The sequence below is a fragment of the Triturus cristatus genome, chromosome 4_2 (assembly GCF_964204655.1).
Source record: "Triturus cristatus chromosome 4_2, aTriCri1.1, whole genome shotgun sequence".
NCBI lineage: Eukaryota > Metazoa > Chordata > Amphibia > Caudata > Salamandridae > Triturus > Triturus cristatus.
Window position 1 is genome coordinate 82,472,859 of NC_140586.1, and position 24,551 is coordinate 82,497,409.

Sequence of the window (24,551 nt, forward strand, 5' to 3'; positions counted from 1 at the left end):
GTGGCGGAAGCATGACGCAACTCCAGCAATGCAGGTGGGAAGGCTATGAATATAGCACTGTGTCACTCTTATGCTTGCTATGAGGCAGGCGTAAGGATTTGATGCAATGGCGTCCTAGAAGTGGGGCACTGAAATCTTATAGATTTCAATGCGCCACTTCAACAAGGCTTGGATGCGGGGAAACACCCACCCTGCATACATTATACCTGACGCAGATATAATGTAGCACAGGGGTTTACAAAGTGACGCATCTGCCTAGATGTGTCACTTTGTAAATAGGGTGCAACATGGCACGTTTTTTATGCCGCCGGTGCGTCACAAAAAGAGACTCACAGGCGGCGCAAAATTGTCACAAGTCTCATAAATGAGCCCCTCAACTTCTTCTTCCTCCTCAAAAGGCACAGCCTTATTTTTCACACCTTGGAGCCACCACTGCATATGTGGTCTCTGTAACTGTCGTTAATGGGACCAAGCTGTCACTGCAACTTACACTTCCAGGTCAGAACCACAAGTGAAGACAGCAACAATGAGTGCAGACTTTATTTGTTGTTTCACAACTTATAGATTTCTTTCTGCTACAATTATTTACAAGTGGTTTACCTAAACAAAATGTGAATTGACGTTGAAAATGCGGTCTTCACATGATCTGGAGCCCTGTGGAACTGGCGTGTTAAGAACAAGAAAGGCATTTCTTGCTGTGGTTGGGCAAGCGAACCCGCTTCTTGTCCTGGGAATCACGCCTATCCCTTCCTAGAACAACCTACCGCTCCACCAAAGTGTCTGATGTGGGGCAATGAGCTGACACTATTTTTGGCCTGGTGTTTAGGCCACCAGCAACCTTGGGGCAGTTATTCCACATTTTAAAATATGGTGTGTAGAGAGGGTCAGTGATCTTGTATTTCTTCTCTTGCAAAGGAATGTTTCTTTCAGTTTGACACCATGGAATGTCCACAGCACCGAAAGATGGAGGACAGGCAGTAGTGAGTTATTTCATGAGCAGGGGTAGGAGTGCTTTCCCCTCTTTCGTGAGTGAGTCCAGCGCAGCACTTGTTTCGAGGAGGGTGCTCCACGCCAGACGAGCACCCTCATTCACTCTTGTTTGACCCAATGTGGCAGAAGAGGACGAGGGACACCACCATAGCAGCCAGCTGTAAGGACAGGACACAAGAGGCAGAGTTATGTTCTGAAATAGGTAATGGGACAGAAGACATGAATGATTGCTGAACATAGAAAGAACCCAACTGAGGTCAGTCAAGAGGAAGCGGTGTCATTTCGACTAATATGTCTCCAGGACACCTTAAATCATTCAAACAAAAATAATATTGAAGAGTGATGAGCCACCCTCACTTGGACATCAAGTAGGAGTAGCCCTAAGCAGCAGCTACAATCCCTCTGTAGCCCTTTGCTAAACATGGCAGTACCTTTAGAACCCTTGGTCTCAGAGGTCACAATGGAAGCAGCAGGAAAAGAATGCAAGCAGGAACACAAGACCCCATTCTCCAAGATTCTTAAAATCAAACAGTACGCTGTATAGGGGCTAAGCATATGGCAAAGGGTTAACCCTATATTGCCATTGATGGTCAATGTGTTCATAATGTCACTTTGGCTACATTTGGAATTTTGAAATATTGGTGTCCACATACCTACTGCTGACCAAACCAAGGGCTTGATTACGGGTTTGGGGATGTATGACGTTACAACGCATACTTTTACAACGCATGCACTTACAACGCAATTTTTACAACGCACCATCCACTACAACGCATTCCATTACATCGCATGACACTACAACGCATTTTTAAAAACTACCTTTACAACGCATTCCATTACATCGCATACTACCTTTACAACGCATACTATTACAACGCATAATATTACATTGCATTTAAGGTAAGTATTGGATAGTATAGGGGTAAAAATTACTATTCTAACTCCAGGGGGTGCAACAGTAGGGTAAGTGTTGGATAGTATAGGGGTAAAAATTACTATTCTAACTCCAGGGGGTGCAACAGTAGGGTAAGTGTTGGATAGTATAGGGGTAAAAATTACTATTCTATCTCCAGGGGGTGCAACAGTAGGGTAAGTGTTGGATAGTATAGGGGTAAAAATTACTATTCTAACTCCAGGGGGTGCAACAGTAGGGTAAGTGTTGGATAGTATAGGGGTAAAAATTACTATTCTAACTCCAGGGGGTGCAACAGTAGGGTAAGTGTTGGATAGTATAGGGGTAAAAATTACTATTCTTACTCCAGGGGGTGCAACAGTAGGGTAAGTGTTGGATAGTATAGGGGTAAAAATTACTATTCTAACTCCAGGGGGTGCAACAGTAGGGTAAGTGTTGGATAGTATAGGGGTAAAAAATACTATTCTAACTACAGGGGGTGCAACAGTAGGGTAAGTGTTGGATAGTATAGGGGTAAAAATTACTATTCTAACTCCAGGGGGTGCAACAGTAGGGTAAGTGTTGGATAGTATAGGGGTAACAATTACTATTCTAACTCCAGGGGGTGCAACAGTAGGGTAAGTGTTGGATAGTATAGGGGTAAAAATTACTATTCTAACTCCAGGGGGTGCAACAGTAGGGTAAGTGTTGGATAGTATAGGGGTAAAAATTACTATTCTAACTCCAGGGGGTGCAACAGTAGGGTAAGTGTTGGATAGTATAGGGGTAAAAATTACTATTCTAACCCCAGGGGGTGCAACAGTAGGGTAAGTGTTGGATAGTGTAGTGTAATATTATGCGTTGTAATGGTATGCGTTGTAAAGGTAGTATGCGATGTAATGGAATGCGTTGTAAAGGTAGTTTTTAAAAATGCGTTGTAGTGTCATGCGATGTAATGGAATGCGTTGTAGTGGATGTTGCGTTGTAAAAAATGCGTTGTAAGTGTAGTGCGTTGTAAAAGTTGCGTTGTAAAGGTTGTTCCCCCGGGTTTGGCGGTCTGACCGCCGTAGTGGCGGTCCAAAGAAGACCGATGCAGGAGCGGTCTCCCGCCCGCCGTATTACAATGTTTCCGATGGGCACACAACAGTGTTTCTGATGACGGTGTGTATTTTTTCATCTATGTTGATGATGGTAGGTATGTTTTGATTGTAGTGTACACATATGCATGACAAATGTAAAAAAATATATAGTGTGAGTATTTTCCCATTACTGGAGTCTGGACCATATGTGCCCAGTCGACTCAATAGATAAATTGTAGAAAATGAACTTACCTGGATTTCAGCGCCAAAAGGGTTGTTTTCTTAAGGGTCAAGATGCTGCTGCGAAGGGGGGACGTGGAGAAAGGGATCCACGTGGGAGACTGAAGGTAAGAAAAGGAACTGGGTGAGTATGCACCCCAAATCCTTTGATTCCGCCTACTCGCAGCAGGTGGTCCCACCGCCATGGTCGGCTCGCCTGAAAGCCAACTCGTAATTCGGATGGCGGTGAAACTTCTCTGTACCAACCTATGCCAGCTGCTTTTCCCTAGCCGCTGTCAAGGCAGTCGGCAAATCGCTGTCAGTGGCTATTCTGCAAATTACACTTCATCCCTCCCGAATTACAATGAGTATTTCAGGTCCTCAGTCTAGCTAGTGGCTACACTGTTTTTATTGACTGCCTAAAATCAAATTGTCCAACAGTTCTCAGGGATTCTAGAGTTGCAAGTTGATGGTCTGGTGCTGTTTCGGTGCGACCGCTTCAGCCCTCTGCAGCTGTGGAAAGATTTGTCATTGCATTTGTCACCCCGAGTGGGACGGGTATGCCCAGATGTGGGACCCGGGCTCTCCATGCCACTGGAGTCAAGCTAGCCTGGCTAATGAGGGGTGAAACCCCAATACCAGTCCCAGAATGCTTGTTTCCGATCCAGGGAGCACCTGACCTGGCAGTTCGGGCTGGACTGTTCCCACAGGGAGCAGGGTCAAGGCTGATTTGCATATGGCTGGGTTTAAACTGGAAAGGCATGGGGAGCAAAAATACTATGGATTTAGGCCCAGACCTCTGTACTTGGGTGAATTTTTGACATTGTTCATAATTCTGTCCATCAATTGTCTCCTTTGTTTTTGACACATGTTCTGAGTCCAGGTCCTGGTGGTACTGCATTCCATCTTCTCTTTCAATGTTGCATGGCTAGATGGTGCTTTTTTTATCAAATGTTTTATTGTTCATTTTTCATGTGATAGTTTTGAAGATGATATTATGGAGGCTGCACGTTGAGCCTGTTTTGTTCCAAAGGCCACGGGTTGGCTTGTCCTCTTTTATGGGCCATGTTAGGACTTACTGGACCTCTTTCTTTTGATTTGGCGCAGTGCCTAGCTTGGTTCTTCTTCTCTTCTCAATAAAGTCTAACTTGAGATCTGGGCTTCAGGTCCTTGCTATGGCCACTCTCTCTTCTTTTCCTCTTGGTTGCATCCATCCAGGCCATCTATTTTTCCTCTGGGACACACTTGAGGCAAATGTTTTTAACTAGACCACAGCATGGAAAGGGCTCATTCCCTTCTCTGGGACTTGTATTAGCTTGTATTAACTTCTTTCCCTTTTGGGCACCGTTTGAGATATTCTTGTGCTTCTTGGGCAGCTTCTCTTTTCTTGGGGACTGCACGTGTTTTTTTCTAGATACACTTGGGAGAGGTTCGTTACATGTGGCAGTGCTTGAGCCAGCTTCTCTTTTCTTGTGGAATTAGCTTGGGCTTGGGCTTGGTTCTTTTCTTCAAGCTACGCTTGGGACAGGTTGTCTTTGCTTGTGGGATGCACTTGGGCCAGTTTTGTTTCTTCTAGTTGCAAGTCAGTCAGGTTTTCTGTTCTTGATGGCTACATTTGGGCAGGTTATTTTCTTCCAGTCACATTTAGGTCAGTTTCTCTTTTCTTAGGCAGTGTTTTTTCCTCTAGATGCACTTGGGACAGGGTCTTTACATTTGACCGCACTTGAGCCAGTTTCTCTTTTCTTGTGGAATGTGCTTGGGCCAGGTTCTTTTCTTCAAGCCACACTTGGGACTGACTGGCATTATTTGTGGGCAGCACTTGTGGAAGATTCTTTTCTTTTCTTTTCACTTTGGTCAGGTTCTCTTTCATGAAGGTTGCACTTGTGCTTGGTGCATTTCCTGAGGGCTGCACTTTGGCCAGATTCTCCTACCTGAGGGCTGACTTGGGCCAGGCTTGTTCCATGTGGTCGCATTAGAGCCAGGTTCTCTTTTCTTGCCGGCTGTAATTGGGCCACATTCTCTTCCTTTGCTGGCTTCACACAAGACACTGTCTTTACTTTCTAATGACAATTAGGCCAGATTCTCCATACTCCTGGGCCATGACTCCTCTTTGTTTTCAGGGCAGGGCTGAGTGTGTTCCCCATTCATTGCAAGGCACTACATCTGTGAGTCAGAATGTAGGAGAGGCCGCTTCTGGTAGGATTAAGCCGCAAAGGCCTCCAGCCAGACAACTCCCACTTAACTCATTCCTATTCTCTAAACTGCTAATCCATATACACTATCCGAGCCCTTCAGTCCCCAAAAATTCAAACCACTGGCCCTATCCTCCAGTCCTGGCATGCCTGACACCTCTCCTTACTGTATGCCTTTAGAGAGACATTTAACCATCATGTTTCAAATCCTTCGTAATCTTGCCTTACTAAAAAAAAACACCGCTCACCCTTATTGTTTTACAAACCTTTATCCTGTCCCCGACCTTCTTTTGTAGTAAAAAAACATTCGGTACCAATTAGCATTCATTTGTGTCACCATCTTCATTAAGTCCCATAATCTATGGTATCCCCTTCAGCTTGTCTTCTTTGCACTGCACTCCACTGAAACCACTCTCTAACATACATAGATCTTACCGACCTCTCGTCTTGACGCACTCTTCTTAATCTCTCCCACATTGCCATCAATCTTGGTGTCATTGACTGCCCTCGACTTCCAACCGGCTAACATCCTCTGTCTCTCTCTCTGACCGTCCCTTCGATGTCCTCCCATAAGGTGGCCCACAGGGCTCAGTTCTAAGCCCCCTCTCCTTCTTTTATTACACTTCCTTCCTTGGCAGCATCGTTTCCTCCCTTGGCTTTTCTTGTCAATGCACATGCAGAGTTCAGGTAACACAGCCTCGGGTCATCCCACTGAACTGCTGTGATGCAGTGGGGACATCAGGGGGTCAGCGCCCCAAGTCCCTATGGACAAACCTCCCCTGGCCAGACCGCAGGCGTTAGAAAAGGCAGGGCCGGCATCGGACCCGCCGATAATATGGTGGTCCTGCCGGCCCCTGACGACCGGGTGGCTGGGGCGTGGCCCGGAAGTGAAAAGAATCACTTCGGGGTCACGCAAGTTGCCAGCTCCCCCCCAGGCCGGACAGAACCGGACTGGGGGGCTAGCAGTTGCCAATAAAAGGCTGGGGAGCAGAGGAATCTTCCTCTTTGCCTTCCGCGCTCCCCAGCCTGTTGTGCGACCTCGCTAGGAGGTCGTAATCTAATATTTTTTCTTTTTTTGTTACAGGTCACAAGTTGCGGTGAGCGTGCGTGGCGAAGTTCTACAGGCTTCACCAGATCGTGGCGGCGAGGCTTTGCTGGGCTGCGAAGAGCATCAGGAGCGGAGCGTCGTTGGATTGCCTGGGTCAGCGGCATCTGGGGCGGAGCGTCGCTGGATTGCCCGGGTCGGCGGCATCTGAAGCGGAGCGTCGTTGGACTGCCGCGTTGGGTCGGCGTCGTCATCGTTATGTTGGTTTCCGGAGGTGGTGCACGGTCAAAATCGGGCGGCAAGTGCAAGTAGCCACGGTGGTGAAGGTCGGGTAAGTGCGGGTATTGCGGTCCCAGTCTCGGAATAACTGCGAGGTCTGCCCGCGAAGAGCGGTAGGAGCGGAGTGCAGCGGGCGGGTGGAGCGCGTGTATTTCACTGCACCTGCAGTCACGCGGCTGCCAGCTGCACGCGCTCAGCGTCACCGTGTTGGGTTTCCAACTGTTCCTGTGTTTTTGTAATAGCAAAAGCTCAGTCTAAAGTGTAGTCAAGGGTATTTCCTTCAGTAAGGTTGGGAAATATTTTAACTGCTTGCTTTATATCTCAGTGGTATAGAGGTCGTTTGCGGGACTGTGAAAAGAAAGGATTAAGGGAGGTGTTTCAATGCTGATTTATGAGGGAAATATACGCTTAGTTTATGTAAAGCTGAGACTATTACTGGCCAATTGCCAATTTTTCCTGTTCTTTCTTATATTTTAAACCCAACCTTTTAAAGAGGCTCATGCTCCCAGGGTGTGTTCACTGCTGAATGTTGTTATGATGCAATTTTAATAGAACATACGGTTGGGGCAAACAACTGCGACTTCATGATTAGGGTCTGAAACACTTGCGCTGTTCAAATAAGCATACTGTTTGTTAGTTTGTTGTTTCTACGGGGGAGTGCAGCGCGCATGAGGGCATTATATATTTGGGATTGAGCTTCAAACAATTGTGTTTTATTTATTGCAGTGATACAGTGCTGACAAGTATTTATCCAGAAGAACGTTGTTATGTTGGGTATCTTTAGGCAGGTTAAGACAAAGCTAGCATTGTGTACGCGGTGTTAGTCTAAGGGTCAAAGCATTTGGCAGGAACGTAAGTGGCAATGGCAGGAAAAATGAAGCGGGCGACAAGCGCTCTCGCATGGAGTACATGATGGAGACAATGATGCGGAAGATGGTTAGCATGGACAAGAGATGGAAGAAGGTAGATAGATTGGGGCAAAACCTGGCAGATCTCAGGGAGAGGGTTGAGGGTCAGGAAGGGATGTTAGAAAGGCCCAGGCGCACTATAGTACCGCCCAAGCCCAGAGGTGAATTGAACCCACTTCCTAAGCGGGTTAGGCCAAAGAAGGGGGGGACTAAGTCTATAGCGGCGGCTCCGGTGTCTCAGCCCAAGGAGGGGGAGGTCCCTGGACCATCAGGAGTGGTCCCGCTGGGGGGAGTCCCTTTGAGTGCCCCGACAATGCCAGTGGGGGTGGTACCTTTGGGAGAACCATTGACTGATCCATTACCGGTCGTCCCGGCAGGCGCAGTTCCAGTAGCCATCACGCCACAGGGCACAGGGGTGCCAGATAGTGGGGTCCCTAAAGATAGTCCAGCAGGCATTAATCCGGTTCCAACAGATTTGGTGGCGCATTTAGCAGCGGTTCTGCCTTGGTTGGGGAAAGCAGGGATTTTGTCGCCAACAGTAGATGGGAAAGGCATGCAGGGTGACCCTGAGGCAGAAGCAAGGTAGTTGATTGCCCAGTTTGTGGTAACACCAGTAGGGCCACTAGGAACAGGGCAGGCGCCTCCTTCTCTTCCTAGCCCCATCAATGGGGGTTCACCAGGGGACATCAACAAAGAAGTACCGGTGGTCAGCCAGGCGAAAGAGAAGCTGCCAGAACCTGCTGAAGTGACCACAGCAGGTAAGCAGGAGACACTGCCAATGCTGGGAGTGGGAGAGTCTCGTACCGGGAGGGAGAACGTGGCTAGGCATGTGTCACGCGAGTTGAAGGAACTCATTTGGTCAGGGTGCTATGTTAGCTGTTTTCTCTGCTAGGAGGTGAAAGAGAAAGAGAGGAAGCTAAGAAACAGAAAGACTGGATGCTCCCCAGAGAATGGGCAAGCGAGTTGTTAAGATTCAGAGTGGAGGAGAACTTAAACAACTGGATCAGGGTTTTTTTCAGTATTCATGGCAGTAATGGCTGAACGTTTCCCTAACATACAGGCAGAGATGGCATGTTACCAGAACCGCATTACCATGGCTCACGACAAATATGGGGGATGGGGTTGGAAACAGTATGACATAAACTTCAGGAGGGCGAAGGCATCTGACCCTGCTCTATCCTGAAACCAGGTCGACACGATCTCTTGGTTGGATCAGTTTGGCGCCCAACAGACCAATTTTCAGTTTAGCACAACGCAGGCTAACAGAGGACAGGCAACTCCAGCGTTTCAGCCTTATCAGCCTTATAAGCCCTTTCGGCTTGCGCAGAACACAGGCTCAGGTGGTGGAGAGGGGCGGAAGGGGACTTGTTGGGATTTAAACAGGAGAACATGCACTAGGGCGCCAGGCACATGTAAGTTTAAACATGCCTGCTCTATCTGCGCAAGTCCTTCCCACCCAGAATCCAAGTGTCTCAAAAAATCTAGGGATAAAGGCAAGAGAAAGCAGGATTGATGGCAGAGTGCACCAAGTCACACATTCCCCCATTGTCATCACAGCTATGACCCCATGGCTAAACAAATACCCCTATCATGATACTGCTAGGACACTGCAAGAAGGTTTCACATATGGGTTTAGGATTCCTGCCCTGGGTTATGTCGGGATGCCTAAATGCAAAAATCAATTATCAGTAAGGACCAACCCAGGCGCGGCGGCAACTAAAATTGCTAAAGTTACGCCTGGGCAGAATAGTGGGCCCGTTTGATCGCATTCCGGTGCATAATTTTGTTTGTTCACCGTTGGGTGTTGCTCCCAAAAAAGAGGAGAGCGAGTTCCGGTTGATCCATAATCTATCCGCACCTAGAGGCAACTTACTAAACGATGCCATCAGTGAGGAGAGTTGTAGTGTGAAATACGCATCATTTGATCAGGCCGTGGAAATGCTTAGGGAGCTGGGCCCTGGCGCTTTGCTGGCAAAGTCTGATATTGAATCAGCCTTCCGTCTTTTACCGGTTCACCCAGAGGACTTTCACTTGCTAGGCTTTCTACATAGATATGTGTATGCCCATGGGTTGCTCGGTCTCCTGCGCCTATTTTGAAAAGTTCAGTTCATTTTTGGAATGGGTTTTTAGACGTGTGACCGGGCACCAGTCTGTCATGCACTATCTAGATGACTTTCTTATCCTGGGGTAGGTGGGCTCTCAGAAGTGTGTGTGGGCACTGCAGGAATTCTGCACACTCATGCGGGCTTTTAGGGTTCCCCTGGCACCGGGAAAGACAGTTGGACTAACGACAAAGATAGAATTCTTAGGTATCGAGCTAGATTCAGTCCAAGGGTGTTTCCGCTTGCCGGAAGATAAGATTAAGAAATTCAAGACAACTTTCCAGCAATGCTTGGCTAAGGATAAGGTTACCTTGCATCAGTTGCAGCAAACAGGAGGACAGTTGAACTTTGCCCTTAGAGTGATTCCAATGGCACGCCAATTCTCCCGCTCTATCGCCCAAGCCATGACCGGGATTCAAGAAAAACATCATCACATCAGGCTGTCGGCTGAGGTCAAGCAGGACATGCGGATTTGGATGGCATTCCTGCAGGATTTCAACGGCAGGGTGGTCTGGCCTGGTCCACCCACTACCTCTGCAGAGTTAGGTTTATGGACTGACGCTGCAGGTAGTGTGGGATTTGGTGCCATACTTGGCAATGAGTGGGTGGCGCACCGGTGGCCAGACGCATGGGTGCAGAATGGATTAACGGCTAACATTGGCTTCTTAGAATTGTTTCCTATCTGGGTGGCCTTAACGGTATGGCCGGACAGGCTGCGTAACCAATCAGGGGTATTTTGGTCTGACAACATGACTGTGGTGGAATGCATCAATCAGCAGGCTGCGAGATGTAAGATGATCCTCCGCCTGTTAAAAGAGATTGTCCTGTTGTGTATGAAAGAGAACATACTGTTTAAGGCTAAACATGTCCCAGGCGTGTTGAATAATGCTGCTGATGCACTCTCTCGCTTCAAGATGCAGGTCTTCAGAATACACCTCACTTCTGCAGAAGCGAACCCAACACCCTTCCCAGAAGTACTTTGGCTGATTGGTGCCCCCAACTACCGAACCTCATGGCAGCTAGCCTAGCTTCCAGGACCAAGAAAGCCTATGAGGGGGCGTTTTGGGCATATTGCACTTTCTTGGGAAAGGATTGGGCGGAAAAATGGCACGCCCCAAGGGCATTGCTATGTTACTTAGGCGTTTTACATGAGGAGGGGCGCTCAGTGGCGGGAGCCAGGCGCCACGTGGCAGCGATATCTTTCTTCGCCCGAGCCAGGGACAAGGGGGATCCCACTGATAGCTTTACAGTCAGGAAGGCTTTAAAGGGTTGGCAGCGCATCCAGGGAACAACACCCGATTCAAGGCGTCCAATAGGAGTGGAACTACTAGCCGCCTCCTGGGGACGCTTGACACTGTCTGCACGACAAAAGGGGAAGCTTGATTATTCAGGGCGGCCTTTTCACTAGCCTTTTATGGCGCATTTCCGTTGGGGAATTGGTCGACCATAATAAGCAGGATAAACAAGGGGGTTTGCAGTTGGACCATGTAAAAATACATGGCGACGCCCTACCAATATCCATTAAAAAGTCCAAAACTGACCAAGAGGCCCGCGGTGAGGGGATAGTTTTGCATAGAGCACATGGCAATCCATGCTGCCCTGTAGCACAATTGGAAACATTTTTGGGGCATAGATCTTCTATAAGCTGTGGGACGTTATTAATCCATGCAGACGGTACACCTCTCACCCGGTTTCAGTTTAAGAGGGTCATGGATATGGCAATTAAGCAGACAGGTTTAGATCCTGCTCGCTTTGGAACCCATTCGTTTAGAATAGGGGCTGCGGCCGAGGCAACAGCAAGGGGGTTACACAGCAACAATGTCAAGAGAATTGGGAGGTGGTCCTCCAATTGTTACAAATGCTATGTGCGGCTGCACATGTTGTAAGTAGGCTGTGTGCACTGTACTGATGCGTGTCTTTCTGCTTAATCTCTACAGTTTCTCAAACCTGTCACGCAGGGGGGAAACTGGTGTCAGATCATCCACAACAAACGAAGGAAGGACATGCACCTCTACCAGCGTCAGGAGCACAGGTGGTTTGGATTATAGGCCATTCCTATGTGAAACGTTTTAAGGCATTTTTCTGTTCAGGGAACTACATACACAGGGCCTAGCAGGCTGGTTTAAAGGTCTCATTCCATGGGAGAGGGGGCCTTTGTTTGAGTCAGTGCAGGGGTTTTATAGGGGATTTGCTGAGAAAAAGGGGTCCCTGTCCAGATATCATTATCTTACACCTAGGAGGGAATGATCTGGTGAATCTGGGTAGAAGAGGGCTAGTGGAATCCATAATAACAGAGATGGGTTGGTTAGCAAAAGCATGCCAGGGATGCACCATAGCATGGTCGCAAATGGTACCTACATGTCAATGGAGGTGGGGGGGAGTCTGTAAGGGCATTGAACCACTCGGTAAGGCATATCAACAACAAGATAGAGAGGTTGTTCAGGTCTCCTCAGTTGCAGACGATCTCCCACGGGTGTATCAGGGGGGACCCGTGCTTCTTAAAAGAAGGTGTCCATTTATCAATGGTGGGGAATGCAATCCTCTTGGAGAATCTGCTGGCATGGTTAGTGGGCTTGAAAAACAGGGCATGACCTCCTAGCTAGCATGATGGTAGGGGGGCCAGATAGTCGGGCAACTATGCTGGCATGTGGCGGTAAGGTCATGATTGGTGAGCAGTAAATTTAAGGTCCTTAGGGGGCGGCGCCATTCTTGAATGGGGTCGCCTAAGGGGGAGGGACAAGTCGTCCCTCCTAGAACTCCAGGGGCAGTTACAGCCTTTGTGGCTGTATGGGTGCGGGGGAGGGGGGAGTTATGCTTTTCCTAGGCTGTTTGGCCACCCCGCACGTGCACAATGGCGCCAGTAAAGGTCGCAGAACTGCAAGAGCCCCTGATGGAGATAGTATACAGAGCGTACGGGGGTAACTGGGGGGGAAGTACCCTCACGGTGAACGGGCCCTCTGCGCATGCGTACTCAGGTGGGAGGGCGGGGTTTAATTGATAAGGATCTGACACCAGTTATTGACCTTGCCGTAGGCTCAAACATGGATACGCAGAAAATGATTGCCATTGTGATTATGAATGATGTTATGCTTAGATTCGGATAGGAATAACTTGTATTAGAGTTATGTTAAGGATAGCCATCTGATATCTGTATATATCAAATGTAATCAAATGTCAATTATATGATTGCGTAAATTTTGTAAAAATTTGTTAATATTCATTGTTTGATTAATTTTGTTAATAAATACGGCCGGGAGTTATCTACGACCCCCTTTTCCAACTAAACTCTTGTGCTGGATATTGTGTGGGTCTGGAGAAGGGAGGAGGGGGTATAGGTAGTACCAGGCCATATGGTTACAGATCCTCACGCACTAGTCTTGATGGCAAGCAGGGTACACTTTTCCTCATCGCCAATGTAATTTGTGATAGTAGTATGGCACATAAGAGAGGACACAAGGGAAAAGGTGGGAAAACATGTCCTGAAAAGACTGCTTAGCCCATTACGTTGTGTTACTGGGTATTTGCAGGGCTCGAGTCGGGGGGACACGCAGGTACACGGCGTCCCTCCACTCTTTTCACAGGGTAGACGCCGTCCCCCCTGCCAAGAAGCTGGGCCCCACAGAAATAAGCTGAGCGTGTCCCGGTGTAATTTTCAGACACCGGGACATGTTCAACAAGTGACGTCATGAGGTCATTTGCATATTGTCAGTCCCCCCCACTTCTTTTTTTAGGACTTGTGCCCTGGGTATTTGTATAGCACAGCATACAGAAGTTACTTCAAGGGGCAGGTGTGCATGTAGGGGACATGAGCATGTACACATTTTCAACAAGAAGGTGCTGCTCCAGGTTAGCGCGATAAACAGAAAACTCCTTTTCTGGCACAAGCTGACGCAGCTCTTGCTACAGCATCTGTGCACGCTGGGGAGAGCAGCGCCATCACCTTGTCACTGTGCCAAGAGTTTCCCGGTACCACCTTCTTCAAAACAACAAAGCATGGGGACCTTTGAGGCTTGCCTACTCTGTGCATTCAAGACCTGTACCTTGGCTGCAAGGCGAGCTATCTCTCTGGAGCATAATGAGCAAAAATGTGAATATTCTACAAAAAACAAAGATGCCATTGGGCCGAAACACTAGACACATACCGTTGTTTTTTTGTTGCAGAAATTGGTATTTCTGGTCCAAAAATAAGTTAATGTTCTTGCTTCCAATACTCTCCTCAGAGTAGTGAAGAATGTTTTTCACAACTCTCTGGGGGTGGGCTTATGAGCCGGATCTGTCGCCATCTATGTCTTCTAGTTATTGATATGATCAGTGTCCAACAGGAGCCTGGTTACTGACTGTAACTGTCCTACAGGGGCATGTTTACTGGTACAATACACCTGTATTTTAGGCATGTCTACTGACACAATATCTAGAGGGGGGATAATCACTGGCAGAACACAAGACAAAATCTTCTGTTACAAAATTGTGGAAATTAGACTCATTATGTGAGCAAAATGTTGGGAATTACAACTGCAAAATATCTCGCAGCAGACATATTGGAGCAGAAAATGGGTTGGAAGAGGCCGTTTTCTCAGCAACCCAGACCTCTTGTCAGTATTTCAAATGACTAACAAAGGAAGTATACCCTCATATTCATTTTTCACCGAGATACCCCAAGTTCATTTTTTGTGTATTTTCTATGGAGTTTAGGGTAATTCTTTTGACAACTTGTATAATTTCAGGGACAATGGGTTAGTTTACACACGGGTACTCAAGACCTCAATTAGAGTTTGCTGGGTGGACCTCCAAGCAACCGGGACTGGAAGCATCGCCTCCGTTGCACCTGTTTCAGCCCATGCTGTTCACCCTGAGTTCCCTGCCAGCCTGCCAGGGGTTAGTAACTCTGCCAGCATGGGTGATTTTTTGATTTTCTTGAAATTCACAGTTTCCGGAGCGCTCCTGAGAAGCTATGACCGTACCAGGGTTACGCAAGTACTTACAAGTGTAAGTATTTGTGCGTTTACTAAACGAGCAAATGTATATTTTTTAACACTTTAAAGTAATGCATATACATTCATGCATTTGAACCAAGCAATGTTGTTTTTCCTGAGTGGAAAGCTCCTCCCCTATTTCCCTACTAATTTTAGAACTGGCCCTGCCGTTAAAACCCTAATGACTGGATTTACTCCTACTCTACGAGTAAAACTGCAACGTTTTAAGAGTGACATTCTACCTTCAAAGGGTGGGGTTGCCACCGTTTCAAGGTGCCCATACATGCCGACTCGCAGGTGGTGATTCACAAAGGTAACTTACACTTTTGAGTAATTGACTCTTATGCGTAATTTTACTTTCAATTTTTTTTACAGTCATAAGTAGGAAATGTAGTAATTCTAGTAAATTTGCTAAAAAGTGTAAAAGTAAATTACAACATGTAAATTAATCAAAAGCGTAATTTACCTTTGTGTATGGCCCCGGCATTTTATGACTAGCCCCTGGGACCTTCAATTTTGTAGAGACATGGAAGTTACACCTTTGAAGTAAAATTGCACTCTGATTTTCTGAATAGTCAAAAAGTAGTAAACTTACTTAAAAGTGTAAATTACTTTTGTGAGTCAGGCCCACAATTTTTAAAACAAAAGATAACATTCTTTTAGCTTCCAGCAGCTTAGCGTTTCCTCCACTTCAATGCAATGTGAGACAACATTCTTTTTGATTTTCTTTCCCAATTCCCGGCTTACCTGTTACCCAATGTTGGCATGTGGAAGTGTTAGTGCCTTGAGACGCACCTATGAAGAGATACACTCACACTCAAGATGACAATAAACCAGTGTAATTTTATATTTGATTAAAATAATCCAAGTGCAAATTCAAGTTTTGTAAATCACTAAAGTGAATTTGCAATAGTAAATTATACTATTAGCAATGAGCGCAGAGAGGCATAAAAACAGGGGCAGAAAGCAACTAGATAGGAATTAGATATATTGTGTAAGAAGGTAACGGTACCTGGCACCATATTAAGACTTTTCTTTCATCAGTACAGTCTAGCATTGAACAAATCATTAAAATAAGAAAGGCCACGAGTACCTCTAGTGCGCAGATCCCCAGGGCGACGCCACCGACGATCTTGCCGTTCTTGTCAAGAAAATTCTGGAATGCAACGTCGCAGCCCTGGGAAGAGAGCACAGGAAATTGGTAAAGATGTTTGCTGCCATTGGCAGGGTGTCACACAGGGCAGGATGTTACAGTTCTGAAGGAACTGACCCATAGTGTGCACAAGAGAAAGGTCACCCCTGAGCTAAGAGTGGCCGTGGTCTCGTCACAAGGGACTGATTTCTCCAGTTCCCGAGGCTCACAGAACTCTACTTCATTACAGAACAGAACTCGGCTGCCAGACTACTCTTGCATATCAAACTGCGAGACCACCTCTCCCCCACTTTGAAAGCCCTGCATTTGTTACCGGTTGCCAGAAGATCCACGTTCAGGCTGCTTTGTATCACCCACAAAGCGATACATGGAATGGGACCGCTCTTCATCAGGAATAAAATCACCAAACACATTCAACAAAGGAACCTCTGCTCTAGATTGGCACTTGCCTCAAAATTCCAAGATACAAGAAAAACCAACATGGGTGGCACATCCTTCTCTGTTCAAGCAACCAAACAATGGAACTCTTTACCCCCAACATAAGATCCACCGACAACCACCTTATCTTCAGAAAACTACTCAAGAATTGGCTCTTCCCCACATAAGCACCATACGCAAACAGAAATATGCAGCATATCCCTCTGTATATAAGCATTTATTTGTACTATAGATATGTACCTATATATGTATTTTACTGTGTATGAACATGTAGAGTAATTATGTTTAAGTACAACAACAATTGAAAACCAGAGTTCATCTAATGCATTTTTAATCTACATATACTTACTTCCTTTATGCATCTATATACCTTCCATGTACTTAGATCTATATATTTATTACTTTTGTTCTAAAAGCATATTCAATGCACTACCCTATTTCTCACCCTATACCTCTATCAATATCTTTAATCTACATATACTTACTTACTTTATGCATCTATATACGTTCCATGTACTTATGGATCTATATATTTATTACTTTCTTCAAATTCAGCATATCCAATGCACTACCCTATTTCTCACCCTATGCCTCTCTCAATATATCTTCTACCTCAACTCTCTGACTCATCTCAAACCTCTTTCTACTACGCTTTCCAATGCACCACCCTATTTTTCACCCTATACCTTTATCAATATATCCTTTAAATCCACTCTCTCATTCAACCCAAACCCCATACCACTACTATGATCCCCAAAATAGCCCTTTCTACACTCCACCCTACTCTACCCCTCCTTGCCTCATCTGACACCTCTTCTTTTACTAAACCGATCCCCCAAATGAAGCATTTCTAAACTTGTCCCTCGACTCTTCCACTCCACATATCTTTTTACCAATCCCAAGCCTCCACCTACTGCTATGACCTGCAAAACAAACAAAACAAAAAAACAACAAAAAAGTCTTAATTGTTCACTCTTCTATCCCTCCACTATCCTTTTCAATCAAAATAACGGACTAACATGTCCAGTTCTCAAATTTCATATTTCACAATACTAATTCACCTCTAATCCTTGATAGGTTCCGGAGTAGCGTGCTACTCGCCAAAAAAGCAATTCAACACCCCATCAGGGGTAACTATCGGTATATAAATGCAAACCTTTTTCCCTCTTCTATCCCTCTGCTATCCTTCTCAATCCAAATAACTGACTAATATCCACCACTCAAATTACTTTCATATTTCACTATTCTTATTCTACACTAATCGTTTAATTGGTTGCGGAGTAGAGTACTAGTCTCCGAAAAAGCGCTACAACGCCTCATCAGGGGTAGTAAGTGCTATATAAATGCAATTACAATACAATTACGGACAGGCTGCTCCGGTTCTGAGGGTGAATTTTCTTCAGGTCACTAGGGACATGCATCTCCGTTTGTGAGTCAGGCTGGCTTACTGTAGGTGCCTAGGGACTGGCTTCTTAGGTCCTTAAGGTGATTAAGCTCTAGTTCACTATGGACAGACTGCCTCAATCCTTCGTCTCACTCAGTTCAGCAACATTATGAACAGAATGCTTCAGTCCTTAGGGTGTATGTGCTCGAGGTCAGGGCTGGCCAGTGCTGAACAGGCCATTAACCTTATAGGGCACTTCCTGGGGGAGTAGGGGGTGGGTTAACCATTGGAGGCCGGTTTTTGAAGGCCTTGGACTGCCATTGTCCCTTCTGCTAGTCCCATAATCTCCTTGGGGTTCATTGCAGCAGACAAATCGGGCATAATCAAACAGAGAAGGGGAAAGAGGCAAGAAAGGGCGCAAGAGAGGGAAGAGTGGTTGGATGGAAAGAGAGGTGAGGAAGGGAGCGGGATGGTTTGAACATAATTCCCAGGGTTGCTTTTGGTTCCCCAACCTGGCCCAGGTGCTGGCTCCCATAATATTCTGAGAGTACAGTGGTGCTCTCGTTGGCACAGACAAGTGTGAGTTTCCCTGTACTATATTATGTCTATCACTACCAGAGCCCACTCTAGTCACTCTTTTACAGCGGTAACACTAAGTGAATCCTGTTAAAGCACTTAAGCTGGAGGGCAAGCGAGGAGTCTAACAATTGTCTAATGACACAGATAACATAAAGTGCATTTGTAAAGTACAAGCTCATGGTAAGGGGTTTCCTGGTGCTATATAACAGATGTGTACTGTAACCTAATTAAGTGATATTTGTTTTATAGACTCCAGAAAGATGAAAAGTTGAGTGGACCCACTTGCATTCGATCCATTGATCACTGGGACAAACACACATCCCCATAGTAAGTGAATTATTCTCATGGCCATCGACCCAGTGGCAGAAATCCTAGCTGATGTTTATATTTGCTTGTTTTATGGACTGTCTTAATCAGCGGTTCTTAACCTGTGGTCTGTGGGCCACTGGGGATCCGTGACGCCTACTCAGGAGGGCTGGGATTTTTGGAAAATTAAATAAAATTAGCAGATACAACTAAAAAAGCAAAATGTAAAATTAAAACCTTTAAAACAACAGCGGAGTTCCCTCCCTGCCAATATAGTGGCCTGCCTACCAAATTTCATTGCGGCTGACCATACGTTTGACCAGGGCAGAGACTGCTTTGTCTCTGTTTTAGCCAAACTTTTTCCAACCGTCCTGGGGAGTAAGGGCCGTCGTAGAAATGGCGACATGTCCACTTGCCCTATTTAGATGGGCGAACATGTCGTAATTTCTTACCGCTTGGTAACACCTGGAGGTAAGGAACAGTAAAATCGCTATAATGCCCCCCCACCCCATGGCAAGGAATATTATATGTTTTCTTTTCAAAAAGAAAATCCCGTTTTGGAATTTTCTTTTTGAAAAGAAAAAAAAGACTAATGTTGTCTACAAGGCTGTGAACTGCAATGCAGCCTTGTAGCAAAGAGTATAATGCATTGACAAGAACCGCCATGATGGCAGGTCCTGCCAAGGCCTTTATAAATGACTGCCTGCTCGGCAGTTAATTATAAATTTGGTGGGCGGTATGTCAGTCAGGGAGACGGAGTCATTTAGTCCGTCCCCATGGTGGAACGGTTGGCAACCCACCATTATATAAATCGTGCTCTACATTGGTATCTTTAGCTTGATTCATGGGAGCAGTACAAGTACAGCAAAAATAGTATAGGTGATTGGTGGCCTCAATTAAAGCACAAGTATGCGTTGACCAAAACAAATAATGCATTAGGCGCATAAATGGCAAAGCGATATATTGGTTTAGGATGCCACTTCATCTTTTAGAAATAAAACCACATTTTGAAAAGCTCTAACTTTTCCATTTCAGTTTTAATTTTTTTAAATATTTTTTTTAATTAAATACAAAATATTTCACAAGTTGTGTATTTGTTGGGTGTATACTTGTTTCTGTAGTTTTGTGCATTTTTTTTGATGTTCAAATAATAGAAATTGCATAGCCATGGTCCCCAGCTTACAATAGCGATTCAGTGGAGGTCCACCGATGTCAAAACGTTAGGAACCACTGGTCTACATGACAACATGTTTTGCTGTAGAACTCCTTACATTCACTTGAATATACCTGCTGTACACCCTGAGTTTTTATTCTTGTGTCACAATAGATGTCATATTTGTCCTGCTTCCCTGCATGTCCATTGTGTGCTCATAGATTTATCAGTGGACTGTGCTCCATCGCCACCAGCCTATCTAACCCTGTCTGGGCCGCCCTACAGACCGAAGTAAAGATGTTTCTTGATACACTCCAGCTTGCTCCACCTCCTTCCTCCAAAACAACACATTAGCCTTTACCCAGAGTGGACAACAACCCAAAAAATGTGCTGACCTTTACATTCTCATCCACGTTGCTAAATGTGCATGGATCCTTCTTGGAGCAGCAGGTGGGTGGCAGATGGTTGGTCCGTTGGTAGTATATTGAGTCATTGAAATCTGAGTAGTTGCGAAAGCCGCAGCACTTCAGCTAGGGCAGAAGAGAAAATTGGTTAAACCAGACACGTGATTACAAGAAATTAAATTAGAAAACAGAAAAAGAATGTGGCTACTGTTAGACAATGGGCATAATGTACATGAAGTGGTGGTTGTTGCATTATCCAATGAAAATAATAATACACATGGTGATATAAGACTGACATAAAAGTAAGTATCTGAACTCATCTCAGCCAAACTCAACCCAGCACACAACTCAACACAATTCAAGCTAACCTTAACTCCAACTCAATACAACTTTGGCTCAACCCAAATTTAACTTAGTACACTGTTGACCTCATCCATCTGTACAGGAAATTATATCACTGGATTTCCCAACATCCATCTGCACAGAAAGTGACATAATTGGTTTCAAGCCAAAATTGTCTTAACTTAACGGAGGCTGAAGTGCAGACGTTCAGCCGACGCACGCATATGGTGTGCCAAAGTTGCCCCAAAGATGAGTCTGTCTGCGCCTATCTGTGTCCTGCCTGTGCCCAGTGCCAGAACCCCTGGTCCTCCACCCACCCACCTCACTCCCATCACTACTCCACTGTGGCCCTCAGTGCCCTGAACACAGTTGCATCTCACAGCGATTTTGCTGTGCCTTGCCATCCAATACGAAAGAAGTATTCTCATGCACCATCTGCCATTTCACATGCACCTTCCCACACCCACCTCACTCCCCCACACTTCACATGCCCAACATGCACTCAACTCCCACTACGTGATACTGCTCCCTGCCCTTCATGCTTCTCAACACTTGCTCCCTCACTTAACATGCTACTGAAATTGGGGACCTCCCACATGACCTCTCACCAGTCCTGCTCTTCCTGACCGTAACCTGGCTGACTCATCGTCGGCCACTGTCATTGCCACAGCAATCTACAGCGGATACAAGATTACAAGACAGAACAAACAGACCCAGAGGCAGAGTCACTATCTTCAAAGAATCCATCCAGTGCTCCACTACCTCGGAAAGCATCACCAGCAACATGGAACCCTTAACCTTCAAACTCCTCATCACCATCAACCACACTCCGAGTGGCACCCTTGTCTACCATTCTCCCGGCCCAAGCACTAGCTTCAGCAGCACCATCACAGACTATGTCACCCCCCTGATTCTCAACTCGATCACCTTCATCCTCCTCGGCGACCTCAACTACCACCTGGGGGGCCTCACCGATTCCAACATGATGAATCTCCTTGAGGACCTGTTCAACCACGGACTCACTATGGAGTGGAAGGCCCCACACATGCTGCAAGACGCCTGCTGGACCCCATCTTTACCAGTATCAGCAACATCACAGTAGAAAAGCCCACACTGATTACCAAGTCCAACAACATCTTCATCAAGTTCAGCATAACCATCCCACACCATTGCAGAAACACAATCACCAAATCTTCACAACTGGACTGAAACAAAATCTCAGAAGTATCCTGGTCTTCCAAACTGCTACACCGCCGGTATAAACACAACTTCCCGGAATCCATCTCCAACTTGAATGCATGGATCACCGCCAGATACCTTGGCTCCTCCCAAACCAACAAAGCCACGAGAACCAGACCGCAAGCAAGCTTATACACAGAACAGCTCAGACTCGCTAAACGCCACTGCAAGCAACCAAAATGACACCGACAAGAGCAGCTACAAATCTGCCCAAGGTTTGGTACCATAAGCAAATCAGAGCCCCATAAGCAAATCAGAGCCCCCAAATGCTCCACGCTTACCGAGCGCATCGTAAGCAGCACCAACAGCGCCAAGGAAATCTTTGCCATTGTAAAAGACTTCACCTCTCCAGCAGCAAACTCCAGCAGCCTAGTCTCCTTTCAGGACCTCTGCACCCAGCTGCCCATCTTCTTTACCAACATGCCCACAATGATCACTTGGTTCGATCACATCTTCATCAACTTCAGCATAATCATCCCACACCACTGCAGAAACATAATCACCAAATCTTCACGACAAGACTGGAACAAGATCTCAGAAGTATCCTGGTCTTTTGAACTGTTACACCAGCAGCCTCAACACAACTTTCCAGAATCCATTTCCAACGTCCAATGCCTGGATCACTGTCAGATACCTTGGCTCCTCTCAAAATCAACAAAGCCTCGAGAACCAGACTGCAAGCAAGCTGGTACACGGAATAGCTCAGACTCACCAAACACAACTGCAAGCAACCAGAATGACACCGAAAAGAGCAGCTACAAATCTGCCCACAGATGGTACCATAAGCAAATCAGAGCCACTAAATGCTCCACGCTTTCCGACTGCATCGAAAGGAGAATCAACACCGACAAGGAAATCTTTGCCATTGTGAAAGACTTCACCTCTCTGGCAGCAAACTCCAGCAGCCTAGTCTCCCCTCAGGATCGCTGCACCCAGCTGTCCTTCTTCAGCAGCAAGATCACCAGCATCTGCAAAAACTCTAAGCCCCAACCACACCCTTCCACCCTTGCAGTTCTCCTGCCCATCGCTACATACAGTCAGAGGATCACCCTGACAATCTGGCCAACAATCATCACGTAAAAAACTGCAAAGACCATGCACGCCATACACTCCCGAGCACTCTTGTACCCCTGCCCTCACCACGTCTTCATCAAATGACTGGACCTCTTCAGCGCAGCCCTCACCCAATTACAAACAAATTAATCATCACAGCCAGCTGCCTGGAAACACACCACTGTGTACTTCCCCTCCTCAAGAAATCCTCCACAGACCGAAGATGCTACCCAACTACTGGCCTATCTTTCTGCTATCCTACCTGGCAAAAGTCATAGAAAATATAATATACAAACACCTAGCCACCCACCTCACTGACAACCACCTCCTCAACACCACTCTATCCGATTCAGGCCCAACCACAGTACGGCGACCGCCCCCATTGCTGCCACTAATGACATCCAGATGAATGGACAGAGGTAATGCCACGGCCCTCATCCTAATTAATCTTTCCACAGCCTTTGACACTATCTCCCATCCCATCCTTATCCAACGACTGCACGACGCTGGCATCCAAGCACCAATACTTTGCTGGATTTGCTTTTTTCTGAAATGTCGCACCCTGTTGGTTAGCCTGGTTCCATTTACCTCAGACGCCTTCAACCTCATCTGTGGAGTTCCACAAGGGGACTTACTCAACCCCACTCTGTTCAATGCCTACATGAATGCACTCTTTAGCATCATTTGCGCCCATGAAATCCACATCAAGCTAATACTCTACCTCTCAAGACAAGAATCCAAACATCCAGACCAGTTTATCTACCTGCATGACTGAAGTCACTAGATGGATGAAAAGCAGCTGCCTCAAGATCAATAAAGACAAGCTGGAAGCCTGGTCTGGTGGCTTAGTGGACTTCTATGTACACTGTAGGGACCTGTGTTTGACTTCACGGTCACAGGTTCAAATCCTAGTGGGTTCACTCAGCCTTTCATCCTCCTGAGGTCGATAAAATGAGTACCATTGAGTTGGGTAACAATAAACATCTGGTATTCAGTGCCAAGATGCCCACGGGTGAACGTGCACTTTACAAATACACATTTTATGTTATATTATGTAGTAATCTTCTGTAAAGACACCTCGCTCTGAGACCCCACCTGGTGGTCTGCCAAACTCAGACCCACAGCCCTCTCGGCAACCCACAGAAAGTACATTGGAATAGTAATCAACAAGTAACTCACCATGATCGTCCAAGTGAATGCAGTCTCCTGCTTCTGCTTTCACTCACTCAAGAAGATCTTCAAATGGCTCCCCACTAACACTTGGAGAACCAACACCCAAGTTCTCATCACCAGGAAGCTGGACTATGGCAACACACTTTATGCTGAAAAAAACCCTCGACAGATGAGAAGACTCAAGACCATACGAAACTCTGTGGCCAGACTCACCCTCAGCCTCCCACCCCACATTCACTTCACCCCGCACCTCAAAAAGCTCCACTGCCTCCCAATCTATAAACAAGCACTATTTAAACTCTCAAACACACACACAAAGCCTTGGACATCATTGAACCCACATACCTCAATAACCATATACATTTCTACAAACCTACCAGACACCTTCGCTCAGGCAAACTTCTACTTGTGCACCCCCCCCCCCCCCCCACCCCATATGCAGACCCAGATCCAGCGGCATACCTTCTCCTACCTCGCTCTTAAAGGCTGAAACTACCTGCCCCTTCACATCAATTCTTGAACTTTGCCAAAACTAAAGACCTGGCTCTTCTCTTATCCCCGACCCTGGCTCGACCCCTGCAGCACTTAATTCAGTGCCAGGACACCCTCCTGGATGAGTTGTGCACTATACACATAAACATAACATAA

General features: G+C 46.3%; 1 protein-coding gene across 4 annotated transcripts in view; it reads right to left on the minus strand.

Moving 5' to 3' along the window:
* Positions 1-526: 526 nt before the first annotated feature.
* TSPAN16 (tetraspanin 16) overlaps positions 527-24,551 on the minus strand; it is a 55,846-nt gene continuing 31,821 nt past the window's right edge. For 3 of the 4 annotated variants that reach the window (XM_085600038.1, XM_085600039.1, XM_085600037.1), the window contains exons 6-8: positions 20,088-20,222; positions 15,773-15,856; positions 527-1,148 (exon numbers count right to left, since the gene is read on the minus strand). In XM_085600038.1, coding sequence (XP_085456164.1) covers positions 1,086-1,148; positions 15,773-15,856; positions 20,088-20,222 — 282 coding nt within the window. In that variant the 3' untranslated portion in view covers positions 527-1,085. Of the gene's footprint in view, positions 1,149-15,426; positions 15,475-15,772; positions 15,857-20,087; positions 20,223-24,551 lie in introns of all 4 variants that reach the window. The other variant, XM_085600040.1, reaches the window with a different exon arrangement.